Genomic DNA, 23,116 nt, shown 5'->3' with positions numbered 1-23,116 from the left:
GCGAAGTGTCCTATTGGGAAAATAGGGAACTATAAGCTCTCCAAGGTACGATGGTGCCTGACCATTAATGGCTTTGTAGGTGAGGAGGAGGATTTTAAATTCGATTCTGGATTTTACAGGGAGCCAATGCAGAGAAGCTAACACAGGAGAGATGTGATCTCGTTTCCTAGTTCCTGTCAGTACTTGTGCTGCCGCATTCTGGATCAATTGGAGGCTTTTTACTGAATTTTTGGGACATCCTGACAATAAAGAGTTACAGTAGTCCAGTCTTGAGGTAACAAATGCATGAACTAGTTTTTCAGCATCCTTTAGACATAGAATGGGTCTGATTTTAGCAATATTGCGCAGGTGGAAGAAGGCTGTCCTAGAGACTTGCTTTATATGTGAAGTAAAGGACAAGTCCTGGTCAAAAATGACACCAAGGTTTCTGACTGTAGCACTGGAGGCCAAGGTGATGTCATCCAGAGTCAGTATATTATCACATAGTGTATCTCTGAGGTGTTTTGGGCCAATTACAATAACTTCAGTTTTGTCTGAATTTAAGAGTAAGAAATTACTGGTCATCCAGATTTTTATGTCCTTAAGACACACCTGAAGCTTGGCTACCTGGTTAGTCTCACCTGGCTTCATGGATAAGTACAGCTGGGTGTCATCTGCGTAACAATGAAAATTCATCTGGTGCCTCCTAATAATGTTTCCCAGAGGAAGCATATATAGACTGAAGAGCATTGGTCCTAGCACAGAACCTTGTGGAACTCCATGACTGACTTTAGTTATGATAGAGGAGTCATTATTAACATGAACAAACTGGAGTCTATCTGACAGATATGACTTAAACCAGCTTAGTGCGGTTCCTTTGATGCCGACCATATGTTCTAGTCTCTGTAATAAAATCTTATGATCGATGGTGTCAAATGCGGCACTAAGATCTAGTAGGACAAGTACAGAGACAAGTCCATTGTCTGAAGCTATGAGGAGATCATTGGTAACCTTAACCAGAGCAGTTTCTGTGCTATGATGGACTCTAAAACCTGACTGAAAATCTTCAAACAAACCATTCCTGTGCAAATAATCACATAACTGGTTTGCAACGACCTTCTCAAGGATTTTGGAAATAAAGGGGAGGTTGGATATAGGTCTATAATTGGCTAAAACATGAGGATCAATAGTAGGCTTTTTAAGTAGAGGTTTAATTACTGCAACTTTAAAAGCCTGCGGTACATAACCAGTTGATAAAGATAAGTTAATCAGACTTAATATAGAGGTGTCAAGTAAAGGAAAAACCTCTTTGAACAACCTTGTTGGAACGGGGTCAAGAAGACAAGTTGATGGTTTAGATAAAGAAACTGTTGAAGTGAGCTCAGGGAGATGTACAGGAGAGAAACAGTCAAAATATAAGCCAGTTACAGTGGACTCTGAGGCTGCTGAACTGGACAGTACATCTGAGCCAGCTGTGGGGAGGAGATGGTGAATTTTTTTTCTAACAGAGACAATTTTATCTGTAAAGAAGCTCATGAAGTCATTACAACTGAGGGCTAAAGGTATAGATGGGTCAACAGAGCTGTGGCTGTCTGTCAGCCTGGCTACAGTGCTGAACAGAAACCTGGGATTGTTCTTGTTTTCTTCTATCAATGATGAATAATAGGATGTTCTGGCTTTACGGAGGCTTTTTTTATACGCCAATAGGCTGTCTTTCCAAGCCTTTAGAGATTCTTCCAGGTTAGTAGAACGCCACTTCCTTTCTAGCTTCCTTGAATTTTGCTTTAAAGCTCGTGTTTCTGAGTTGTACCATGGAGCTAGCCTTCTCTGACTCACTACCTTCCTCCTCAGAGGGGCCACAGTATCTGGAGTTGCACGCAGTGAGGCTACAGTACTATCAACAAAATCATCAACCTGTGTGGATGTGAAGTTAAGAGAGCTGTTCCCTACTGCATTGATACATGGCAGTGGGCTAAGTACTGATGGGATCCTTTCTTTAAATTTGCTAATGGTATTGTCAGAGAGACACCTGCTGTAATAGATTTTTTCCCAAGATGCTGTGTAGTCCATGACTGAAAACTCAAATGTTAACAGAGAATGGTCAGATAAAAGAGGGTTTCTGGGAGAAACTGTTAAATATTCGATGTCAATCCCATAAGTCAGAACCAGATCAAGGGTATGGTTAAAAGAGTGAGTGGGTTCATTAACATGCTGAGAGAAGCCAATTGAGTCTAATAATGAATTAAATGCATGACTCAGGCTGTCACTTTCAACATCTACGTGAATGTTAAAATCACCCACCATGATAACTTTATCTGTGCTGAGAGCTAACTCAGATAAAAACTCTGAGAACTCAGATAAGAACTCAGAGTAAGGGGCAGGTGGACGATATACAGTAACTAGAAGGACTGGTTTTTGTGTCTTCCAGTTTGGGTGTGACAGACTAAGAATAAGGCTTTCAAATGAATTATGATTAACCTTATGCTTGGGATTCATTAATAAATTGGAGTGATAAATGGCTGCCACCCCTCCTCCTCGGCCTGTGCCTCGAGGGATATGAACATTAACATGAGTGGGGGGTGTTGATTCATTCAGACTAACATATTCATCCTGCTGCAGCCAGGTTTCAGTCAGACAGAGCAGATCAATGTTATGATCAGTTATCAGATCATTGACTAGTAGAGATTTAGATGAGAGTGATCTGATATTCAATAATCCACATTTAATTTTCCTGTTATTTGGTTCTGGACTAACAGTTGTGCTAATTTTTATTAGGTTTTCATGTCTAACTCCTCCTCTGTTCGCTTTTGATTTATTATATTTAAATGTAGGTGGTCGGGGGACAGACACAGTTTTTAGGGGGTGAATGGCAGGCGACTGCTCTAAGAGAGGCGCAGAGAAGAGTGTAAGACTGCGACTCTGCCTCCTGGTCTCAACTCTGGTTTGTCATGGCTTTGGCTTTCTAATAAACTCAGTGAAGTTTCTAGATAAGAGAGCAGCTCCATCCAGCGTGGGATGTATGCCGTCCCGTCTAATCAGACCAGGTCTTCCCCAGAAAGTCTGCCAGTTATCAACAAAGCCCACATCGTTAGCGGAACACCACCTCGATAACCAGCGGTTGAACGATGACAAGCGGCTGTACATGTCATCACTGGTCAGATTGGGTAGGGGCCCAGAGAAAACTACGGAGTCCGACATTGTTCTAGCATAAGTACACACCGACTCCACATTAATCTTAGTGATCTCCGATTGGCGTAATCGGGTGTCATTAGTGCCGGCGTGTATTACAATCGTACTGTATTTACGTTTATCCTTCGCCAGCAGCTTCAGATTTGATTCAATGTCGCCCGCTCTGGCCCCAGGAACGCATTTGACTATGGCCGCTGGTGTCGCTAACTTCACGTTTCTCAGAATAGAGTCACCAATGACCAGAGTTTGTTTCCCAGCGGGTGTGTCGCTGAGTGGGGAGAACCTATTGGAAACGTGAACAGGTCGGTGGTGAGCCGTGAGCTTTTGTTTAGGACTAAGCCTCTTCTTGTCACGAACAGTCACCCAGCCGCCCTGACCTCCCGGCTGCTCGGGAGCTGCTGGGGGGAGAGAAGGAGCTACAGAAGGAGCTACACTGGGTCGGTCCGCACCAGCTACTGGGGGCTGGCTAACTGGAGAAGCTAAAGATGTGGTTTCCACGGTGCGGAGCCGAGATTCCAAATCACTGAGCCTCGCCTCCATAACTGCAAACAAACTACATTTATTACATGTACCATTACCACTAAAGGAGGCAGAGGAGTAACTAAACATGAAGCAGGCTGAGCAAGAGAGAGCAGGAGAGGGAGAGAGAGAAGCCATGCTAACTGCTAAGCTAAAGTAGCTAACAGAGCTAGTGTGTAAACAGCTGTGTTTCAATGAGAATCTCACGAAGAGAAGGAGAGAGCTGAGAGTGATCGAACAGAAGTTCGACAGTACAACAGATAATTTGCGGTTGTATACAAAAATACAACTAGGATCAGCTGAATTCAGGGAGAGCAGCAACAAACACAACACCACTTACAACCGGAAGTGACACAATATGCTTACCGCAGCACGTCTTCCTGTCTCTAGACTAGTAATACAAATATTGAGACATTAAATGACTAAAGTTTTTTATTCCAGTTTGAGTTTTTATGTTTATTCTCAGAACAATTTAATCTTTTTGACAAAATCAACATTTTCAGATTTTGTTTGTCTTCTGTTTTTCATCTACATTTTCTCCAAACCTTTATAAATGCAATTTTAAAGCATCAATAATTGCTGTTTTTATAACAATATATCAAATGACAATGTGAATTAAAGTGTTGCTCATGATGATGAATTGTCAGCTGACTCTGCAATTCCCTTCAGCTTTATGGAGCTTTACAGTGAGTTTCAGCTCATTGTTCATCAGTGTGGACTGTTTTCAGATCTGTTAAAGCTCCTGTCCTCTACCTGCTGAGCAGCAGACAGACACAGAGAGCAGAGAGCAGCAGGTGAACATAATGCATTTAGATATTTCCCTGAGGAACTGGTGAAGACCAAACACTGAGCTAAAAGAGAGGGAACAATGAACAGAGATCAATCATGTGATAAGCAACTTAAAAGGTGTTGATGAACCAGTTTCTGTCACCCACAGGCTCCTAAAAACATCAATTACTCCAGATTAAAGGTGACAGGTTTCTCAGAATTCAGGATGTTCTTGTTGAGCTGCAGGTGTTTCAGACGGCTGTGCCCTTGACTTCAGGCTTTCACATTCTTCTTGTAACTAGGCTTTGTGATTGAAAAGTGAGGAGTTTTGACCTCTTCTGTTGTTTCATGAGTTTGTATCCGTTTTGTTTGACTCATGTATGAGGACACACATACGCAAACTAGTCTCAAGATGATGAGAGTGCGTGTGTGTGTGCATTGTTTCATACAGTGGACATATTTCTATAGCACTATATATTTTTGTTGTATATTCTTTATACAGGATATTCACACCTTTACATATAGTTCCATATCATGGTTACAGAATTCCACTACTTTACTCTTTTACATAGATATTTGAGATTGTAATTCCTTGAAGTTTTTTTTTTTATATTCTATTATATTTTACTTTATTTGTTATAGTTTATTAGTCTTTCTTTCCTCTTTGTGCTGCTGTAACATGCAAATTTTAGCCCCAGGGATTAGTCACTGATTCACAGATGTGTTCAGAGCATTCACTAGACAACAACTGACACTAAACACTAAATGTCAAATCTGAAAGACTGACACACTGAATAGAAACACAGCTTCTGTTTGTTGACGAGAAAACTCCACAGGGACCTTTAAGTTTGTTAAAGCCCCCACCTCTCTGAAGTTTGTCTTATTGTTGCTTCACTGCGCAGAGTTGGACACTATAGTCTTAATGTTTATCTCCTGGAGGGGAAAGTTTCTCTCTGCTCATTCTCCACCTTTTCATAGATTCAGCATTATTGAGACAGACTTTTAACAAGGTCAACAAACATTTTTCTTCAGAAAAAAAACGTATCAAACACAAATTAAGTAAAGCAGAGTTTTTATTTTTTAAATCTCAAGGGGATCTTTACAGCTTGTTTTAGAATATTGTTCAGTATAATTGTAGTTGCTGTAGTAAGTGTGTTTTTCTTTTAGTGATCAAGAGTGATGAAGGTGCTCATTACAGATTTCACAGAGAGATTTCTGGTTCTCCTGAGGTGGTTATACAGTTTCAGATGTTCAGTCAGAATCTTAATGTTGTGCTGTGTTGTAGGAACTATCATGTGTGGGTGGAGGGGTGGATGAGACGTCCAGACCTAGCAAACGATGGGAAATACGACGGCTGGCAAGTTCTGGATCCTACACCACAGGAGAGAAGCGAAGGTACCAACTGTGTGGTTTTGCTCTCTCTAAGTTTAACTTTGGGCAGCTTTTCCTCTCTGTTCTGATCACCTGGTTTCTTGTCCTAATTTCACACCCTGACCTTACATTTTTTAAGTAGTGTTGCAAAAAAATGTTCAGATGAAAGATTTAATTTGGTTTTCATACAAGCAGAAAGTTCATAGTGTTCAAAATGCAAAGGACTCATCTTCTGAGGACCATAAATGTGCTCATTGAAATTACATGGGACTATACCTGATGGGTTCTTGTGTTTACGTCATGGTGGCACTAGCAAGGTTAGGAATCATTGAAAGCATTATGATTATTCCTCAGGGACCATGGATGTCCAAAGCAGACCACTTCATGTTGTTATGGAAATGTGGGATGGACAAACAAAAAGATTGACATCACCACGCTCATGGTCCTTTAATATCTACAATAACATGACATTTTTTAAAAAAAGCACAAAGGTTTCCTTATTACAGTCAATGAGATACCTGTCGTAGTGCTGCAGGGGCTGATCAGATATGTACAAGTTCACATAGCGGGTACAATATTTTACATTTGCATTTTATCTACTGCAGGAAGACACCTGCACAGCACTGCAGCTGTGATGTGTCATAGTATTGATTAATGAGGAAATTATTATTAATATATATATTTTTTAATTTGATTTGTTTAAAGGTCCCATATTAATAACATAAAGGTAGAGCTCCAGAGAAAAGTCTGAGAGAAGAGATGTAAAACTACACTGAGATGGTTTTTGGTTCTTAAAACCCTCAAATGTCTTCTTTCACCAACAGTCCACATTCAGTTTACTGTGACAGACTAAGGTTGAAACGAAAGATTTTTGACATCTGAACACTGGAACCAATCATTTTTTGATGATCAACTAATCAACTAAATGATTAGAGCCCACTGAATTAATTTGCCTTGGGGCTTGTTGTGAAATCCCCAGTAAAGTTACTATATATAAAATCAATATCTGACTGTAACAAATATTATTGTAATTCCAGCCAATTTCTTCTCTCTCAGGGACAAACTGAGAAATGTTTGTGGCTTTAATTCAACAGACTTAAAACCATTCTGTGGGAAGCAGTAGATGTTAATAGAGACTGTTGTTCTTCAATTTCATGTATGTGTGATGACTGTTTTTAGGTGTTTACTGCTGTGGTCCAGCCCCAGTTGCAGCCATACTGAACGGAGACACTCACATCAAATATGATGTCCCATTTGTCTTCGCTGAGGTCAATGCTGACTGCATTGACTGGCTGGTTAGTGAGCAGATGACACCATCAAGCAGGGGTCCAGCCACAGTTTAATATAACTATGTGGGCTGCAGCTTATATACATAATTTTTTTAGCACTTTTGTTTCAAGAGCTGATCGTTGTTTCCTGTCAGGTCAAAGCTGATGGCTCAAAAGTGACAATCTTCTCTGACACCAGGAGAGTGGGTCAGAACATCTCCACTAAGTCCATCAACTCCAACAAGAGGCTGAACATCACTGATACCTACAAGCACAGAGAGGGTGGGTTCACCTGATCACACACAAACCTCTTTAATAAGTGCAGTCGCACAGAGTCTGACTGTCCTCAGTTCAGTAGTAGGTTCAGTCTGTTTAGTTAAAAACTAGCTAATAGAAGCTCTGTACATAAGGTTAATAGCTCTGCAAGCCTGTTATTTACAAAACAGTTTGCAAAGTAGGAGGTTCAGAATAAAAGGTTGATTATCATCATGGGCATCAGGTCAGAATGCATGGAAAAGAGAAAGCCATGACACTTCAATCCTCTGACCAAAGCATTATATTTCCATCTCAAAAGAATTGCATCTCTTAGCAGCACATGATAGAGATTAAAGATCAAACTTAACACAATAAATCAAAGTAGTCTCTTATGTCCCTTTTAAAGAAATAAGGAAAATAAACTTACCAGAGACATTGACACAGTAGGAGAACTACAGAGTAACATAAATTGAGGTTTTTATTTAACCTTGTAGTGAGCAGGTGCACTCAATCAGGTAAATGAGGCATGATAAGGGTGAAAACAAGAACCAATCAGTCATGAGGAAAGGATGGTAAGATAGGTAGGTTAATTAAGGAAGAAGAAAATGGGGATCTTTACTACCCAATTTATTTATTAAGATTGACATAGCTTGATCAACAGCTGTGATCCAGTATAATCAGCTCACTGTGAAAATTAATTGATAAAGATTTTTCTTTACATGTGCTGAACACCTCTGGTGGTGCTGCTGATTGACTTGAATTAACCCACCTCATTCAGGGTCAAAGGAGGAGAGGGATGTCTTCAAATACGCCATCACCAGAGACTACTCCAGAGATGGGGAGGAAGTGGAGAGTGGGGGGACAGAGGAGAACCATGTTGTGGATGAGACCAGAGGAGAAACGGATGATGAAACCCCAGATGTCATCCTTCCACTGCCACCAGTGTCCATGACATTTGAGGAGGTACATGGGCAAACTTTTCCTTTATAGCTATGGAGCATGTTTTGAATCTTATTTTGAGTCTAATTTTTCTTGGTGTGAACTTGTTATGTTATTTTAAAAACCTTCTGCTTCATGTTTAGCTGGAGACTTTTGTTTTTTCAACAACCTTATCCAGTTAACTTTTTTAGCTTGTATGAAGTAGCACAACCAAGTACTAGGGCTAACACTTGCTGCAGTTCATTAAACTTATTGCTTCAAGCATGTGGGAATAACTGTGACTCAAATGAGCTTATCAACATTTTAATTTACTCAGATCATCTATCATCTTGGCTGTGGTAACAGGACATTAAAGAACTATATTAAGCCTGAAAATATAAATATGATAGGGATTATGACCTTGATTAGCTCAAGTTTCCTTGTTGGGGCCCATATGAATATTAACCACTTCAATGCCACAATGAGGAAATGTCTCTGACATCATGTGATTTAAAGTAAATCTTGTTTATGGTGCTGCATCACACTGTATTGGGTTGGCCAACATCCCTGTATAAAGGATATCATAGGTCAGTCTTATGTGGTGCTGCAGGTGTCCCAGCCGATGAATGGCAAGGATGTGAGCCTGAAACTGGTGCTAAACAGTAAGAGCAGTGTCGCCAGGCTACTGTCAATCAACATCAGTGTCCAGGCCATGAGGTACCATGGGTCACCAGCTGTCAACATCCAGAATGAGGTGAAGGAGGAGACACTTCAGCCTGGGAAAGGTGAGTCTGCATCTGGATGACTAGATACCAGTCAGTGTTTCCCACAGATCTGCGATATACTTGTGGTGGTAACCGTTTGGGGGGGGGGGGGGGTCATATTCTCTTAAAATAATTTGTGATGTTAATGTCTGCAAAATACATGAGAGATGATAGTGAACTTAAGCTGTAAACCTGTTCCCACGTGATTTGACACGTCCTGCAATCAAACATTTGTTGTTTTGAAGTCATAACATACACAACTGTCTAGCTGGTCATTCACCTAAACTCTCCCTCAGAGACCAACAAGGCTATAGGGATTAAAACAGCTACAATTTACCTTGTCCACAACAGCTCTGGTCTGCAATATCCAACTTCTGTCTTCTTCAGAATTGTATTCTCACTGGAATGTATCTCTTCCGGTAAAATTTACGTCTCTTCAGTTAAAATGTATTTCTGTTCCACTAGAATGTATTTTGTCCAGTTAAAATCATTAGTGGGCCATTGCAACATTTACGTATAGGGTGTTTTCTTTATATGATGTAGGCTAGTCTTGTTAAGGCTCGCACTTTTGTCTGGATTGGACCCCAGAGCAGATTCAGACACAGACAAGCAGATCAAAGAAAAAGGAAGGTTTATTGTCTGACTTTGGCAGATCTGAGTGGTGTGGCAGGTAATGGCTGTGGAGTGTGGAGACTCAGGGAGAGTCGGGGTTGCGGGAGCAGGACGAGCCTCACAGCAAGAGCAGGTAGCAGCACTGGAGCAGGAAACTCTTGAGTGAGGAGAAAACACAGATGAGCACTTTTGTTCTGGAAAAAACACAAAGCGAATATCCAAATTCAAAAATAGAAGGGACTGGTCAGGCCTGAAGTGTTACCACAAAGCAAGCAGAACAATCTGGCAGAGAGTGGGTGATGAAAACTGGCTTGATGAATGATGGGCTGCAGGTGTGTCAGGCTGCCAGTGCTGCATCATGCCCCTGCTGTGAGGAAACACACAAGAACACGGGGGAGGAGACAGAAGAAAGACATACAAGGAAACATCCCAGCCAGGCTGTAACAAGTCTATAGCATTGCCTTAGTAGCCAGGGGTGGTTGGCAGCAGGGCATTAAAAAAAATGGTACTGCGATCACCAAACTTTTTTCAGACAAGATCTTGTCATGAACATGTAGGCTGCACTTGTCAGAATATAGACATTATTGCAGCATCTGTAGTCCCCCTTTTTTAGAATTTAATTGATATTCTAGCTTAGAGTAAACTGACCAAAAAGAAACTGGAAGAGGATCCTACTAGCTTAAAACAACTGAATGGATCCACACCAAACATCGATGTGTCTTTTCACTTGATGACATGAGGCATTGTTTTCTTTCTTCCTTCCAATAAGGACTTGTTTCATTACAATATGAATAACTTATTGTCTATAAGAAACTCTGCAGGTCACACGTTCACCAGTGACAATTTCAACTGCTGAGCCAGCAGGGGAGTCTATACCAGGTAATGCTGTTGTTGTACAGGCTACATGCGTACCACTGTAATAAAGCTCCACACTCACCAAACACAGAGGAGCCGAGGCTACATGATAGTCACAGACAAATCAACGTTATAAGACATGGTTACAGCAAAGGTAGGCATACAGGGAGGTGACTTTTGAACAAATTAAAAATAAAGATAAATCTGTTATGCATCACTGGGTGAAATGCGTTGCCGATTATACTTGGTTGGCTGTCAATATACCTGGGTGGTCCTCCCACGTAAAATTTATGTGTGGGAAACCCTGCCACAAGATTTAAAATACTGTTTTCTTCGAACCTGGGTGAACCCACTTTAAATCTTCCTCCATCTCCTTCAGATCTTTCCATCCCAATCCTGGTTCCATTCCTGGCCTACCATAAACACATGGTGCAGTGTGACAGCATGAAGGTCTCAGCTGTGGTCACGGACAAACAGAAGCCTGACAACAAATACCTGGCTGTGAATGACATTGTGCTGCTGGACCCACCCATCTCCCTCAATGTCAGTAGAAAAAACTTCTGTCACCTGACTAAGAACACCTGTCACACCAGGTGTCAGCTGTTAGCGTATCTTCTTGTATAAGGGGACCATGAATGTCTGCACCATATTTTAGGAAAAATAGTTGAGACAGCTCAAGACAGATAAAGAGTCAGGTGATCACCACAGGAGGATTCATCCTTTGGGAACTCTGAATGCCTCTGTACAAAATTCAGAGCTAATCGTCAGATTGCCAGATGTTGAAATGTGAGTATGAACAAAGTGGTAGTCTGACCCAGAGACAGACTGACACTGCTGTTCAAACATGGTCCGTGTATTTTAAGGCATGTAATTTAATTCTTTTAAACCAAAAAAAAAAAAAAATTTAAAAATTAAAAACATAAACACAAAAAGAACTAAAGTTAAATATTTCAAAATAAAAGCCAAGAGGATAGAATGCCCATTCATTAAGGTGTAACATTATGTAAGCACCGGCAAAGATTTTTTTTTTCTTTGTATTAATAAATGAAAAATATTTTATCAAAGTATGTGATGTTTACTTGCGTAACATAAATTGTGAATTTCACCTTGTAATAGGCAACCAAATAAGTTAATACTCTACTACATGATCAAGCAAATGTTCACTTTTTATAATTGTTGTTGGTTGTAGCCAACACTACAACCTCAATTTTGAATTCATCAGTTCTCAGCCAGACTTCACATAGTGCACTACTCAATCTGCCAAAGGTATTGATCATAATCATATCTGCAGTAGGATGCTTTTAGGGTGTTTATTTAATCATTGCGAGCTAAATAACCATAACTACATAAAATGTAGCCTTTAAAGTTGAGTCTAAAGACAGAGTTTGAACATAGACCAGACTTCAAAGAAAAAAATCAGACCTGGCTGTTTGCAGTCATGTGGTCTGAGCTACTCATCACTGATCAACATAAGACATACACTTTTACAGAGGCGCTAATGATGATGTTTTAATTATTCTAAGTCATCCAAGAATCTTTTCTATTATTCTACTTGCGGTTTTTCCTGCAGCTACCAGCTGTCACCATTAACAGGTTTTTCTCCTCGGTTAGGTTGTTACGTAAGAGTAATGCGTTCAGTCCTGACTATGATTGATGTGTGTGCCACTGCAGGGTTCACACACACACATACACAAACATGCTCACCTGAGGGAAAATCCTCTAGCTCTTGAAGAACTGTAACTTTCAGAAGTGGTTAAGGTTTATAAACCTGTTTCAAATAACATTAGTCTCACCAGGAACATGACTTGTTTTTTGGGCATATTACGTGTCTATATGTGGGATGTTGTTTTGTGGGTCATCAGTTAAGTTTGGGACACAACAACATCATTTTTAAAGATGCATATTTTAAAAGTGCTGTAATTTGGTTTGTTGTTTTTAGTTGGTTGATGATATTGCACACAAGTTTTTGTGTTGACAGTCCTTAGACAAGATACAACTATTTTTCTCTGTTCATGATGCATGATGGGTAGTGTGGTTTTCAACAAGTTGCTGACTGTGTATTTGAATTATCTGTTCAAATGTGTGTGTAATAGGTTCCCCTGCAGATCAGACTTTACCATGAGGTGATCGCAGAAATAGTTTTCATGAACCCAGTCAACACAACAGTGACGGGGTGCACTCTGACCCTGTCTGGAAGTGGCCTACTGAGAGAGGAGGTTGACTTCAGGTAAGTGTGTTTGTTTCTGTGTGTGTGTGCTTATCAATGTTGTAGGCTAATTAAAATAAAGATGTAAATGACAATTAATTTTCCACATGATTAATCTGCAATTCATAAATTTCAGCAATTATCAGAATTATCTTGTGCAAGTTACAAGTTAGGGTTAGGGTTAGAACAATTAAAATGAAAATATTGATTACATTTTCTGTCAGTGGTTTCAGTGACACACATGTATATTCAGGTTGGAGTTGGAACTTGTTATCATTGCCTTGATTTGTTGTCCTCACTTCGAGAAATTTAAACCTGTTTTTATTTAAAAGAAGAAGCAGCAGCTCGACACAGCCTTTATATAAAGTTGTAGCATTTTGACTTCAATCAGGAACAAGATTATGAATCTTTTGAGACATTTAATGCCAGTTTTCAACAGCAGTTGCAATTTAAAAAAAAATGAAGTTTGAACTTCATTAACCTGCTGTAGTTGTAATGTTTAGAGGTTTTACTGCAGATGAAAGTAGATGTTGAACTTCGCATCCATCTCTGTGTTCTCCACAGGCTTCCAGATCTGCAGCCAAACAAACAAGTGCGAATCAAGGTCTTCTTTAATCCCTACAAGAGTGGAGTGAAGACTCTCATGGTCGACTTCGACTGTGCTGACTTCAGAGACATCAAGGCCAGCAGCACTGTTACTGTCATACCCTGAATACTCAGGATCACACAGTAACAGTCATTTACTCAGGAATAAAATGTCAAAGGCATACATTTAATGTTATTTTCTTTTTTTTAGGGTGAGAGTTAGGGTTAGGATAGGGGAACTGAGCCCGCCTCCTGTTGGAGAAGGGAGATGCACGGTCCTTCCCCCGGACACCAGCCCCCCACCCCTGATCCCAGGTGCGCTGACGGTGGTCCCTCCTCCTACCGTAGTGCACCACAGTCCACCCATCCTCAGCGCTGCTCATTTTGAGCATCCTTTTGTTTTTTAAATTTGTTTGTTTTTGTAGCCTTTGTTATCTATTAATAATAACTTTAAAAATAAATTTTTTATTAAACTGTAATTAGTTTTTTTGAAAAAATGAAATAAAAAGAAAAAATGAAACAAAAGTTTCTTTCAGAGAGTTCATTAATTGTTTTTTTTTGTTTGTTTTTGTTTAAACTTTTTTTTATTTTTCATTTTTTATTTTTTATGAATAAATCAAAAAATTTAATTGTGCACCTATGGGCAATGTTTTGACTTATGGTAGGTCTTCCTCAGGCCAAGGTACACAAAATAATTGAAAAAGATGAAATATGATGAAAAAACACCATTTTTATATCTGTCAGGCTCTTGGTAAAAAAATCTAAATGGAAATGAAGAAGGTTTTCTCTGGCTCTCAATTTATAACCTCTGTTTTAGTTTTAAGTTTTTGTTTCCTTAAGTTTCTTTTTTGCCATGAATTCTTATTAACCCTTTCCTCCCCACTTCACCCAATGTAATTGACCATATATGAATTTAGTTGTAGTTTCTTAATAACCATTAAAAAAAATATATATATATATATATATATATTTTTTTTTTTTAATTATTAATGAATAAATTAAAATTTTAGTCCATATTAGTACTAAAATTATGAAATAAAATTGAAATATTGTTTTTAATTGTTACCTCTTAATTTTATTGGAATTTAGAATTAATTAATTTTGTTGTTGAAAGTGAGGGTTAGGAAAAAAGAGTTTAGCCTGTCCCGTTGTTGGGCCAGGGTTAGGTGTAGTAGAAAATTACTCAAGGTCTCCCCCTATCTGGCCAACGCCAGACTAGGTTGTTGGGATGACCAGGGCAAGGCACGGGCCGACGCAGGTCAGTCCCCATTCCGACTCCCACTTGCTAACATGAACCATATTAGAGGAGAAAAGAAGAAGGAAGAGCAGAGAAGGGAGGGGGAGGGGAACTATTCTAGAGCAGTGTCCTAGTGCTGTTTTCCTCAGGGGGATTCTTGAATTTTTTTTTGCACAATCTGTTCCGAGCAAGTTCCTAGTTTGAGAAATTCCGTACGGATAGGATGAAGAATCGTCAACGTTTTTAGGTTATGGTTAGGATAAAATATTTGGTTGAGGTATTAAAGTCCATCTGGTGTTTATCGGTTTTTTAAGATCGCATAAGAAATCATCTGCATTTTAGGGTTAGGTTAGCTGAAAAACGCAGCACTCTTAAGAGTGCTACGAGGGGCATGGGCACATGAGAACCCATAAAAATAAAAGATAAAATATAAAAAAAATTTAATAAATAGGTCTCCCTTAAAAACTTCTTGTTGGGTTTTGGTGTTTAGGGAAACAAGTTTGAATTTGGTCGCCGAAGGCGGCCAAATTTAAGTGCGCAGTCCATCATCATCCTGTCCGAGACAGCTCCATCACCCCCATGGAACCTGGTTAGGAGAGATAAAATTTACTCGGCCACTGACTAGCAGTGGCCGAGTCATGCACACTCCATCACAGACACCCTGCAGGAGTGTCGCCCAGCTCAACTCCCTGAAAGGGATGATTAAAATGGGATATTGGAGTTGGGTCAAAGGTCATGATGGGTTGGGGTTAGGCAAAGGTCAAGGGATGGTTGAGGTTAGGGTTGTAGAGGGTTAGGGTTAGGGTTAGGGTTAGGGTTAGGGTTAGGGTTAGGAACAAAGAGTTTGGCCTGTCCCCTTGTTGGGCCAGGAGGTGCACGGGCCTTCCCCCAGTTCCCCCCACGCCCTTGGTCCCAATGGCGTGACCCTTGACCTCCCCTTCGTCTCCCGTGGCGGACCACGGTCCACTCGCCACCGTCATCCATGTTCTTGTTGTTGTATGTATGTTGTTGTATGTTTATCTTTGTGTGTTGTTATGTATATGTTTGTTCGTATATGCTTATGTATTTCTGTTGTTGTTGTTTTTTTGATGTCCTGTCTGGTTTCGCCTTTGTTATTTATTAATAAAAAAATAAAATCTTCCCACCAATCTTGGTTTTTTAATGAAATGAAATGAATTAAAATGAATTAAACAAAAAAATGAACTGAAAACAACCTGTATCAGGCGTAAAAACTTTCTGTTTTGAAATAAATTTGTTTTTTAATTCACTTTTTTTGTGCTTGTGTTTTTTTCAAAATTTATATGTGCCTGTGTCGCGACGTTTCGACCCTCTATGGGTCTTCTTCAGGCGCAGGCACACTTATTTAATGAAAACAATAACAAAAATCAAAAAAGCTGGCTTGCAGGCTCTCACGTCCTCTCTCTGTGCTGGTCCAAGCAGGAATGATGCAGAGCTGCTCTGTGGGTCTATTTATGCCCTCCCCCTCTGCAGCCTTCGGTAAGTTTCACTTTTCCTTAAGTTTCACTTTCCCCTGCATGCCCAGACATGTCCCTTACATACGTTACGAATGAAACCTCTTTTGGAATACTATGTTAACTCATGCTCATTATGAATTTATTTATTTATTTATCTTCCAACTCTTTTAGTTAATACATCTAAATCCATATGAACTTTTTTTTAAAAATTAATTTTTGGACTGAATGTTTTTTATTTATTTTAATCCAATCATGAATTTTAAAATGAAAGCTAATTCATTTTTCCAATTATGAATTAAGTTAATCATCTAATTAATTATATCCTGTTTTTAGTTTTGAGTTTTTTTACGAAGTCAATGAATTGTATGCTTACTTTTCCTGCCAATCATGAATTCAATCAATTAATTTTTATGAAGCAATACATTTTTAGTTTATTTTATCTGGCAATCATGAATTTACTTATTTATTTATTTATTTATTTATTTTTGGAAATGAGTAAATTATGTAATTATTTATTTGTTCTTGGTAATATGAATTGAATATGGTTAGAGCATGAAATTAATCAATTTTTAACTTATTTTATCTGCCCATCCTGACTTTAATTATTTACTTATTTATTTATTTGTTTTTAGAAATGAATAAATTATGTAATTCTTTATTTATTTTTGGTAATATGAGTTGAATAGGGTTAGAGCATGAAATTATTCAGATGTTAGGGTTAGAAGAGATTAGGGTTAAAGTTCACACAGGGGTTATGGTTATGGTTAGGGTCTAGACCAGGTTTTGGGGTTACAGGTCAAGGTGCAAAAGGTCAACTTGGTTGGGATTAGGCATAAAAAAGAAAAATCTGGTTGGGTTTAGGCATATAAAAAGAAAAATCTGGTTGGGTTTAGGCACCAAGTGTTTGTGGTTATGATTAGGCATATATAAAAAAAATTTTTAAGATTAGGCATGTACCAACAGTGACCCATGGTTAAGATTAGGCATATAATTCAACTAAAATTAGCATCCTGCCTTCAATCATAAATAAAATGTAGCTTTAGGCCCAAATTGACTCTCAATTAAATTCAAACAAGAAAAAAAATTCACATGGTTTTAATAAACTTAAAATTCCACCATAGTTGGTCTCCTTTATGGTTCAGGTTAGGTATATAATTCGACTAAAATTAGCATCTTTCCTACCATCCTAAATAAAATGTAGCCCTAGGCCCAAATAGACTCTCAATCAAGTTCAAGTAAGTAAAAAATCCACATGTTTGTAATAAAATCAAAATGCCACTATATTTGGTGTTTATTTAAGGCAAAGAAAAACCAAATAAAAAGATAAAAAAATAAAATATATAATAAAATATATAAAAAAGGGTTAGGGTTAGGGTTAGGATTGGGGTTAGGAACCCGCCCCCTCCAGCTGGAGAAAGCGGAAGGTGCACGGTCCTTCCACCCAGGGTAACCCCCATCCATAAACCGGACCCTGCCGCGATTGGCCTCCCGGCGTCTACGGCCGTAGCGGACCGTAGTCCAGCCTCCGTCCATCTTCTGGTAAGTACTTTGGTTTCCCTTTTCCTTTCCTTCTTTTCCTTTCTCTTCTCCTTATTCCTTTTCTTTCTTTTTTTCTTTCTTTCAGGTAAGTATTTTAGGCTTTGTATTCATATAATAATTTTCGTTTTAAGGTAGATATATAATAATAAAAAAACTATGAAATCAACTGTCTGTTATTTATTTATTTATTTATAATAATAAAAGGATAAACAAAAAACGCTTCTCCACTTGAGAAGGATGAACTCTAATAAACTAACAAAAAACTAGCCTTTAAAAAGACTTTTTTAATTAAGTTCTTTGTAAAAAATAAAATAAAACAATTAACTTACATGAACGTGTGCCTCCAGGCAACGTTTCGACTACTTAAGTCTTCCTCAGGCCAAAGGCACACACAAAAAATAAAAATAAAATATATCCAATCGAGAGCTGGCTGCAAAAGATGTTGCTGCTCCGAGAGCTAGGGTGAGAATGAGCTTCTCCCTCCTGCTTCGCCTTTTATACCCGCCCGGTTTCTTAAGTTTCGCTTTTTCAATTTGGTTCGTCTTTTTTAAATGTTCATTCGCCTTTTTAACTTTTCAACTTTTTTTAACCTTTTGAACCCATTTTTAACCCTATAATAGCCAATTCATGAATTTAAATTATATTTTTATCCCTAATTCCCATTAATTAATATTCTTTTAAATCTCTAATAATAAATTTCATAAATTAATTGTAATTTTAATGTAATTATTTATTGTTTTTAAATCAAATTATCAATTTGTTTTTAACAGTCCAATTAAATTATAATGTTAGGGTTTAGAAATAAATGACTGGGATTGGGTTAGGATTAGGGATTAAAAAGATAGTGGTTAGGGTTAGGGTAAGAATACGGGATGGGTTTAGGTTTAGGCAAGAAACCCAATTTAGGGTTAGGCAAGAGAGAGGGTGTGGTTAAGGTTAGGATCAGGGTTAGGGTCAGGGTTAGGGTTAGGGGTTTCTCATTGACGGACAATGGAAAATGGAAGAATTCCATAATTCCAAGTCACATTTTCATCTATCAGACGTGAATCTGGTTTTTAAAAAAACTCAAATTCCACATTTTTGATCCAATTTGAAATGTAAATTTGGAAGTGGAAATTCGGCCAGTAGATGGCAGTATAACATAAGATTCCACATTTTTTTCCAATATTGTGCCATTCCATTATTTAAGTCCATGTTACTCATTTTCATCTATTTATTCAGTAAATCCATGTAAAACCCTAAATTGCATATTTTAACTTGTTTTTCCCCCTGAAGTCATTTAAAGTCTGAAAAAACATACAATTACTCCCACTTTCACCACATATTCTGTCTAAAGTCATATTTGGGTTGGGTAATGGCAAATATTCAGTTTTATCATAGGACAATAAGAGATGCAGGCAAGAGCAGGTGTACACCTTTCGCCCTCCAATGTCTTTTCATGTGGGACCTCGAGGTTTCCAAACTTACAACAAATCTCTGTGTGGGTCCTCCCTGAAGTAATGGACCATCAAATGTACAAAAATTAGGAAGTAGCAAAGAACTTATAAGAAAATTCATCACAGAACCAGGGTCAATCAAAATTTGCATCACATTAAGACCTATCCCATATCTCAAGCTCAACTAGATCTGAATATGTTGGAAAAGGGCCATCTGGAGAGCTCCTGGACATTGTTTTGGGAAACTTTGAGCTTGTTTTATGTGAGTGGGGGATGGGCAAATCCCCAACTTTGTCCTAGAATAAAAAGAGGTACATTTTGGTAAAGCCCTGGTCGGCATGAGCGCGGGCGTATGCCTCCCCCCCACCAATGTTTTTTAATGTGGGTGCTAGAGGGCGCTAAACTTGAAAAAAAAAAAAATTTCAGTCCTTGTAAAATGGGACAGGAAGGGGGTAGGAACACGGGAGAAAGTGCATCACAGACCACTCTCACCTGTCTACGACATAAGTGGGTGATGGTTTAGATGGGACAACTCTTCGTGACAAAAGCGCACAGAAAAACCTCACACTAATGTCACATATTGCCCACTGTGTAGTGAATATTGACCCCCTCGACAGAATTCCTCCAGGTGGTTTCCCCTTAACGTTAGAGCGTGGCAAAGATGTGAGAAATTATAATGGAAAATGATTCATTTTTGGAACTTGGATACACTCATAGATTGAAATTTGTGTGTGAACTTTGACCTTTTTTAGGATCAAGGTTACAACCAGGGTCAATCAAGATTTCACACAGCATGCCTCTCGTTAAGACCTATCCCATATCTCAAGCTCAGCTAGATCTGAATATGTTGGAAAAGGGCCATCTGGGCAGCTTGTGGACACTGCTCCAGGAGATTTCAAGCTTTTTTTGAGTGTCTGCTACCCTGAGGTGAATGGGGGATGGGCAAATCCCCAACTTTGTCCTAGAATAAAAAGAGGTACATTTTCGGAAGGCCGCAGTCGGCACGAGTGCGGGCGTATGCCTCCCCCCCACCAATGTTTTTTAATGTGGGTGCTAGAGGGCGCTAAACTTGAAAAAAAAAAAATTTCAGTCCTTGTAAAATGGGACAGGAAGGGGCTAGGAACACGGGAGAAAGTGCATCACAGACCACTCTGACCTGTCTACGACATAAGTGGGTCATGGTTTAGATGGGACAACTCTTAGTGACAAAAGCGCACAGAAAAACCTCACACTAATGTCACATATTGCCCACTGTGTAGTGAATATTGACCCCTCGACAGAATTCCTCCAGGTGGTTTCCCCTTAACGTTAGAGCGTGGCAAAGATGTGAGAAATTATAATGGAAAATGATTCATTTTTGGAACTTGGATACACTCATAGATTGAAATTTGTGTGTGAACTTTGACCTTTTTTAGGATCAAGGTTACAACCAGGGTCAATCAAGATTTCACACAGCATGCCTCTCGTTAAGACCTATCCCATATCTCAAGCTCAGCTAGATCTGAATATGTTGGAAAAGGGCCATCTGGGCAGCTCGTGGACACTGCTCCAGGAGATTTCAAGCTTTTTTTGAGTGTCTGCTACCCTGAGGTGAATGGGGGATGGGCAAATCCCCAACTTTGTCCTAGAATAAAAAGAGGTACATTTTCGGAAGGCCCCGGTCGGCACGAGCGCGGGCGTATGCCTCCCTCCCACCAATGTTTTTTTAATGTGGGTGCTAGAGGGCACCAAATTTTTAACCTTCCTTCCACATTTACATCTATTATAATTCCATATTTACATCTATGTCGTTTTCCCGCCTCCATATTTACATCTATTTAATGCAGGCGACCTTACTAAGTTTGGCACCAATTTTGGGGCACTTCCTGTTGTCCCACAGACACAAAAATACACTCACTCCACCAGAGGAACACCAGCTTTCATGCAAATGTGGCTACAAGTCTCTAGCTCATCGTATGTCCAAATAGGGCCCCAAAATGTTGGTTGAATAGGCCCCGATTGTCTGTGACCTCTTGACCTGGAACCTAAAAGGCCATAACTCGGCAACGGAAGGGGCTACGGACGTGGGTCAAGTTGCTCCCGAAAGCACTCAAGGAGCTGTATCGCATATGTCAGAATCAGCACTCTAGCTCATTGTTTTGTCTTGGAGCTCCAAAGTGCCCCCAAACTCACAAAGGCCATCAAGACCCATAGGGCCTTAGACCTTCAGGTCAAAGCAGGCAAATGGGCCCTACTTGGACATACTCGGTGCTAGAGCCACAAGCCAGGCATCGTCGGAAAGGTCTGGGGAAGCCGAATCCTACCGTCTTTGAACCAAAGCCGTAGGCCCTTTCTGTCCAGAGCTAGGAGCTGACAAAGTTGGACATTTTTCACCTCGTTAAGTGCTGTATCTCCTTAAAGGAAGCAGTGAGGGACAAGGGACAAACAGCATTGGAAAGTTCTCACAGATGCCTATCACATATGTCAGCACCATCTAGGTGGCGCTGTTCTAGAGCAAACTCTGCAACCAAAGGTGATAAAGGCACAAGAGATAGTTAGCTTGAAAGGCCTGGATCGCGTGAACGCAACAGTGCCCTTGGTGTCCTCCTTCATGAAGTCGTTCAGGTCGTTCAGGTGATGGGAAAGAAAACCTTCCTTCCACATTTACATCTATTATAATTCCATATTTACATCTATGTCGTTTTCCCGCCTCCATATTTACATCTATTTAATGCAGGCGACCTTACTAAGTTTGGCACCAATTTTGGGGCACTTCCTGTTGTCCCACAGACACAAAAATACACTCACTCCACCAGAGGAACACCAGCTTTCATGCAAATGTGGCTACAAATCTCTAGCTCATCGTATGTCCAAATAGGGCCCCAAAATGTTGGTTGAATAGGCCCCGATTGTCTGTGACCTCTTGACCTGAAACCTAAAAGGCCATAACTCGGCAACGGAAGGGGCTACGGACGTGGGTCAAGTTGTTCCCGAAAGCACTCAAGGAGCTGTATCGCATATGTCAGAATCAGCACTCTAGCTCATGGTTTTGTCTTGGAGCTCCAAAGTGCCCCCAAACTCACAAAGGCCATCAAGACCCATAGGGCCTTAGACCTTCAGGTCAAAGCAGGCAAATGGGCCCTACTTGGACATACTCGGTGCTAGAGCCACAAGCCAGGCATCGTCGGAAAGGTCTGGGGAAGCTGAATCCTACCGTCTTTGAACCAAAGCCGTAGGCCCTTTCTGTCCAGAGCTAGGAGCTGACAAAGTTGGACATTTTTCACCTCGTTAAGTGCTGTATCTCCTTAAAGGAAGCAGTGAGGGACAAGGGACAAACAGCATTGGAAAGTTCTCACAGATGCCTATCACATATGTCAGCACCATCTAGGTGGCGCTGTTCTAGAGCAAACTCTGCAACCAAAGGTGATAAAGGCACAAGAGATAGTTAGCTTGAAAGGCCTGGATCGCAACGGTGCCCTTGGTGTCCTCCTTCATGAAGTCGTTCAGGTCGTTCAGGTGATGGGAAGGAAAACCTTCCTTCCACATTTACATCTATTATAATTCCATATTTACATCTATGTCGTTTTCCCACCTCCATATTTACATCTATTTAATGCAGGCGACCTTACTAAGTTTGGCACCAATTTTGGGGCACTTCCTGTTGTCCCACAAACACAAAAATACACTCACTCCACCAGAGGAACACCAGCTTTCATGCAAATGTGGCTACAAGTCTCTAGCTCATCATATGTCCAAATAGGGCCCCAAAATGTTGGTTGAATAGGCCCCGATTGTCTGTGACCTCTTGACCTGGAACCTAAAAGGCCATAACTCGGCAACGGAAGGGGCTACGGACGTGGGTCAAGTTGCTCCCGAAAGCACTCAAGGAGCTGTATCGCATATGTCAGAATCAGCACTCTAGCTCATTGTTTTGTCTTGGAGCTCCAAAGTGCCCCCAAACTCACAAAGGCCATCAAGACCCATAGGGCCTTAGACCTTCAGGTCAAAGCAGGCAAATGGGCCCTACTTGGACATACTCGGTGCTAGAGCCACAAGCCAGGCATCGTCGGAAAGGTCTGGGGAAGCCGAATCCTAGTGTCTTTGAACCAAAGCCGTAGGCCCTTTCTGTCCAGAGCTAGGAGCTGCCAAAGTTGGACATTT

The 23,116-nt window shown here is 40.0% G+C and overlaps 2 protein-coding genes across 2 annotated transcripts in view; one reads left to right on the top strand and one right to left on the bottom strand.

Moving 5' to 3' along the window:
- tgm8 (transglutaminase 8) overlaps positions 1 to 15,327 on the top strand; it is a 28,265-nt gene extending 12,938 nt beyond the window's left edge. The window contains exons 8-16 of the mRNA XM_071473018.1: positions 5,741 to 5,850; positions 7,006 to 7,121; positions 7,250 to 7,376; positions 8,128 to 8,312; positions 8,878 to 9,052; positions 10,878 to 11,041; positions 12,592 to 12,725; positions 13,269 to 13,501; positions 15,122 to 15,327. Coding sequence (XP_071329119.1) covers positions 5,741 to 5,850; positions 7,006 to 7,121; positions 7,250 to 7,376; positions 8,128 to 8,312; positions 8,878 to 9,052; positions 10,878 to 11,041; positions 12,592 to 12,725; positions 13,269 to 13,416 — 1,159 coding nt within the window. The 3' untranslated portion in view covers positions 13,417 to 13,501; positions 15,122 to 15,327. The remainder of the gene's footprint in view (positions 1 to 5,740; positions 5,851 to 7,005; positions 7,122 to 7,249; positions 7,377 to 8,127; positions 8,313 to 8,877; positions 9,053 to 10,877; positions 11,042 to 12,591; positions 12,726 to 13,268; positions 13,502 to 15,121) is intronic.
- On the bottom strand, positions 2,035 to 4,040 carry LOC139615228 (uncharacterized). The gene has a single exon (XM_071473020.1). It carries the CDS (start codon positions 3,823 to 3,825, stop codon positions 2,926 to 2,928), a length of 900 nt encoding a protein of 299 aa, XP_071329121.1. The 5' UTR covers positions 3,826 to 4,040; the 3' UTR covers positions 2,035 to 2,925.
- Positions 15,328 to 23,116: the final 7,789 nt, after the last annotated feature.

This window comes from Trachinotus anak, unplaced genomic scaffold, assembly GCF_046630095.1.
Source record: "Trachinotus anak isolate AG129_WGS33_773 ecotype Australia unplaced genomic scaffold, CSIRO_AGI_Tana_v1 ptg000044l, whole genome shotgun sequence".
NCBI classification, from domain to species: Eukaryota; Metazoa; Chordata; class Actinopteri; order Carangiformes; family Carangidae; genus Trachinotus; species Trachinotus anak.
Note: the sequence above shows the minus strand (reverse complement) of the source record. Positions and strands in the feature narration are given on the sequence as shown.

Bases quoted from the DNA above. Each gene is read 5' to 3' on its own strand.
- LOC139615228 (XM_071473020.1), bottom strand. From the start codon at position 3,825: ATGGCTTCTCTCTCTCCCTCTCCTGCTCTCTCTTGCTCAGCCTGCTTC.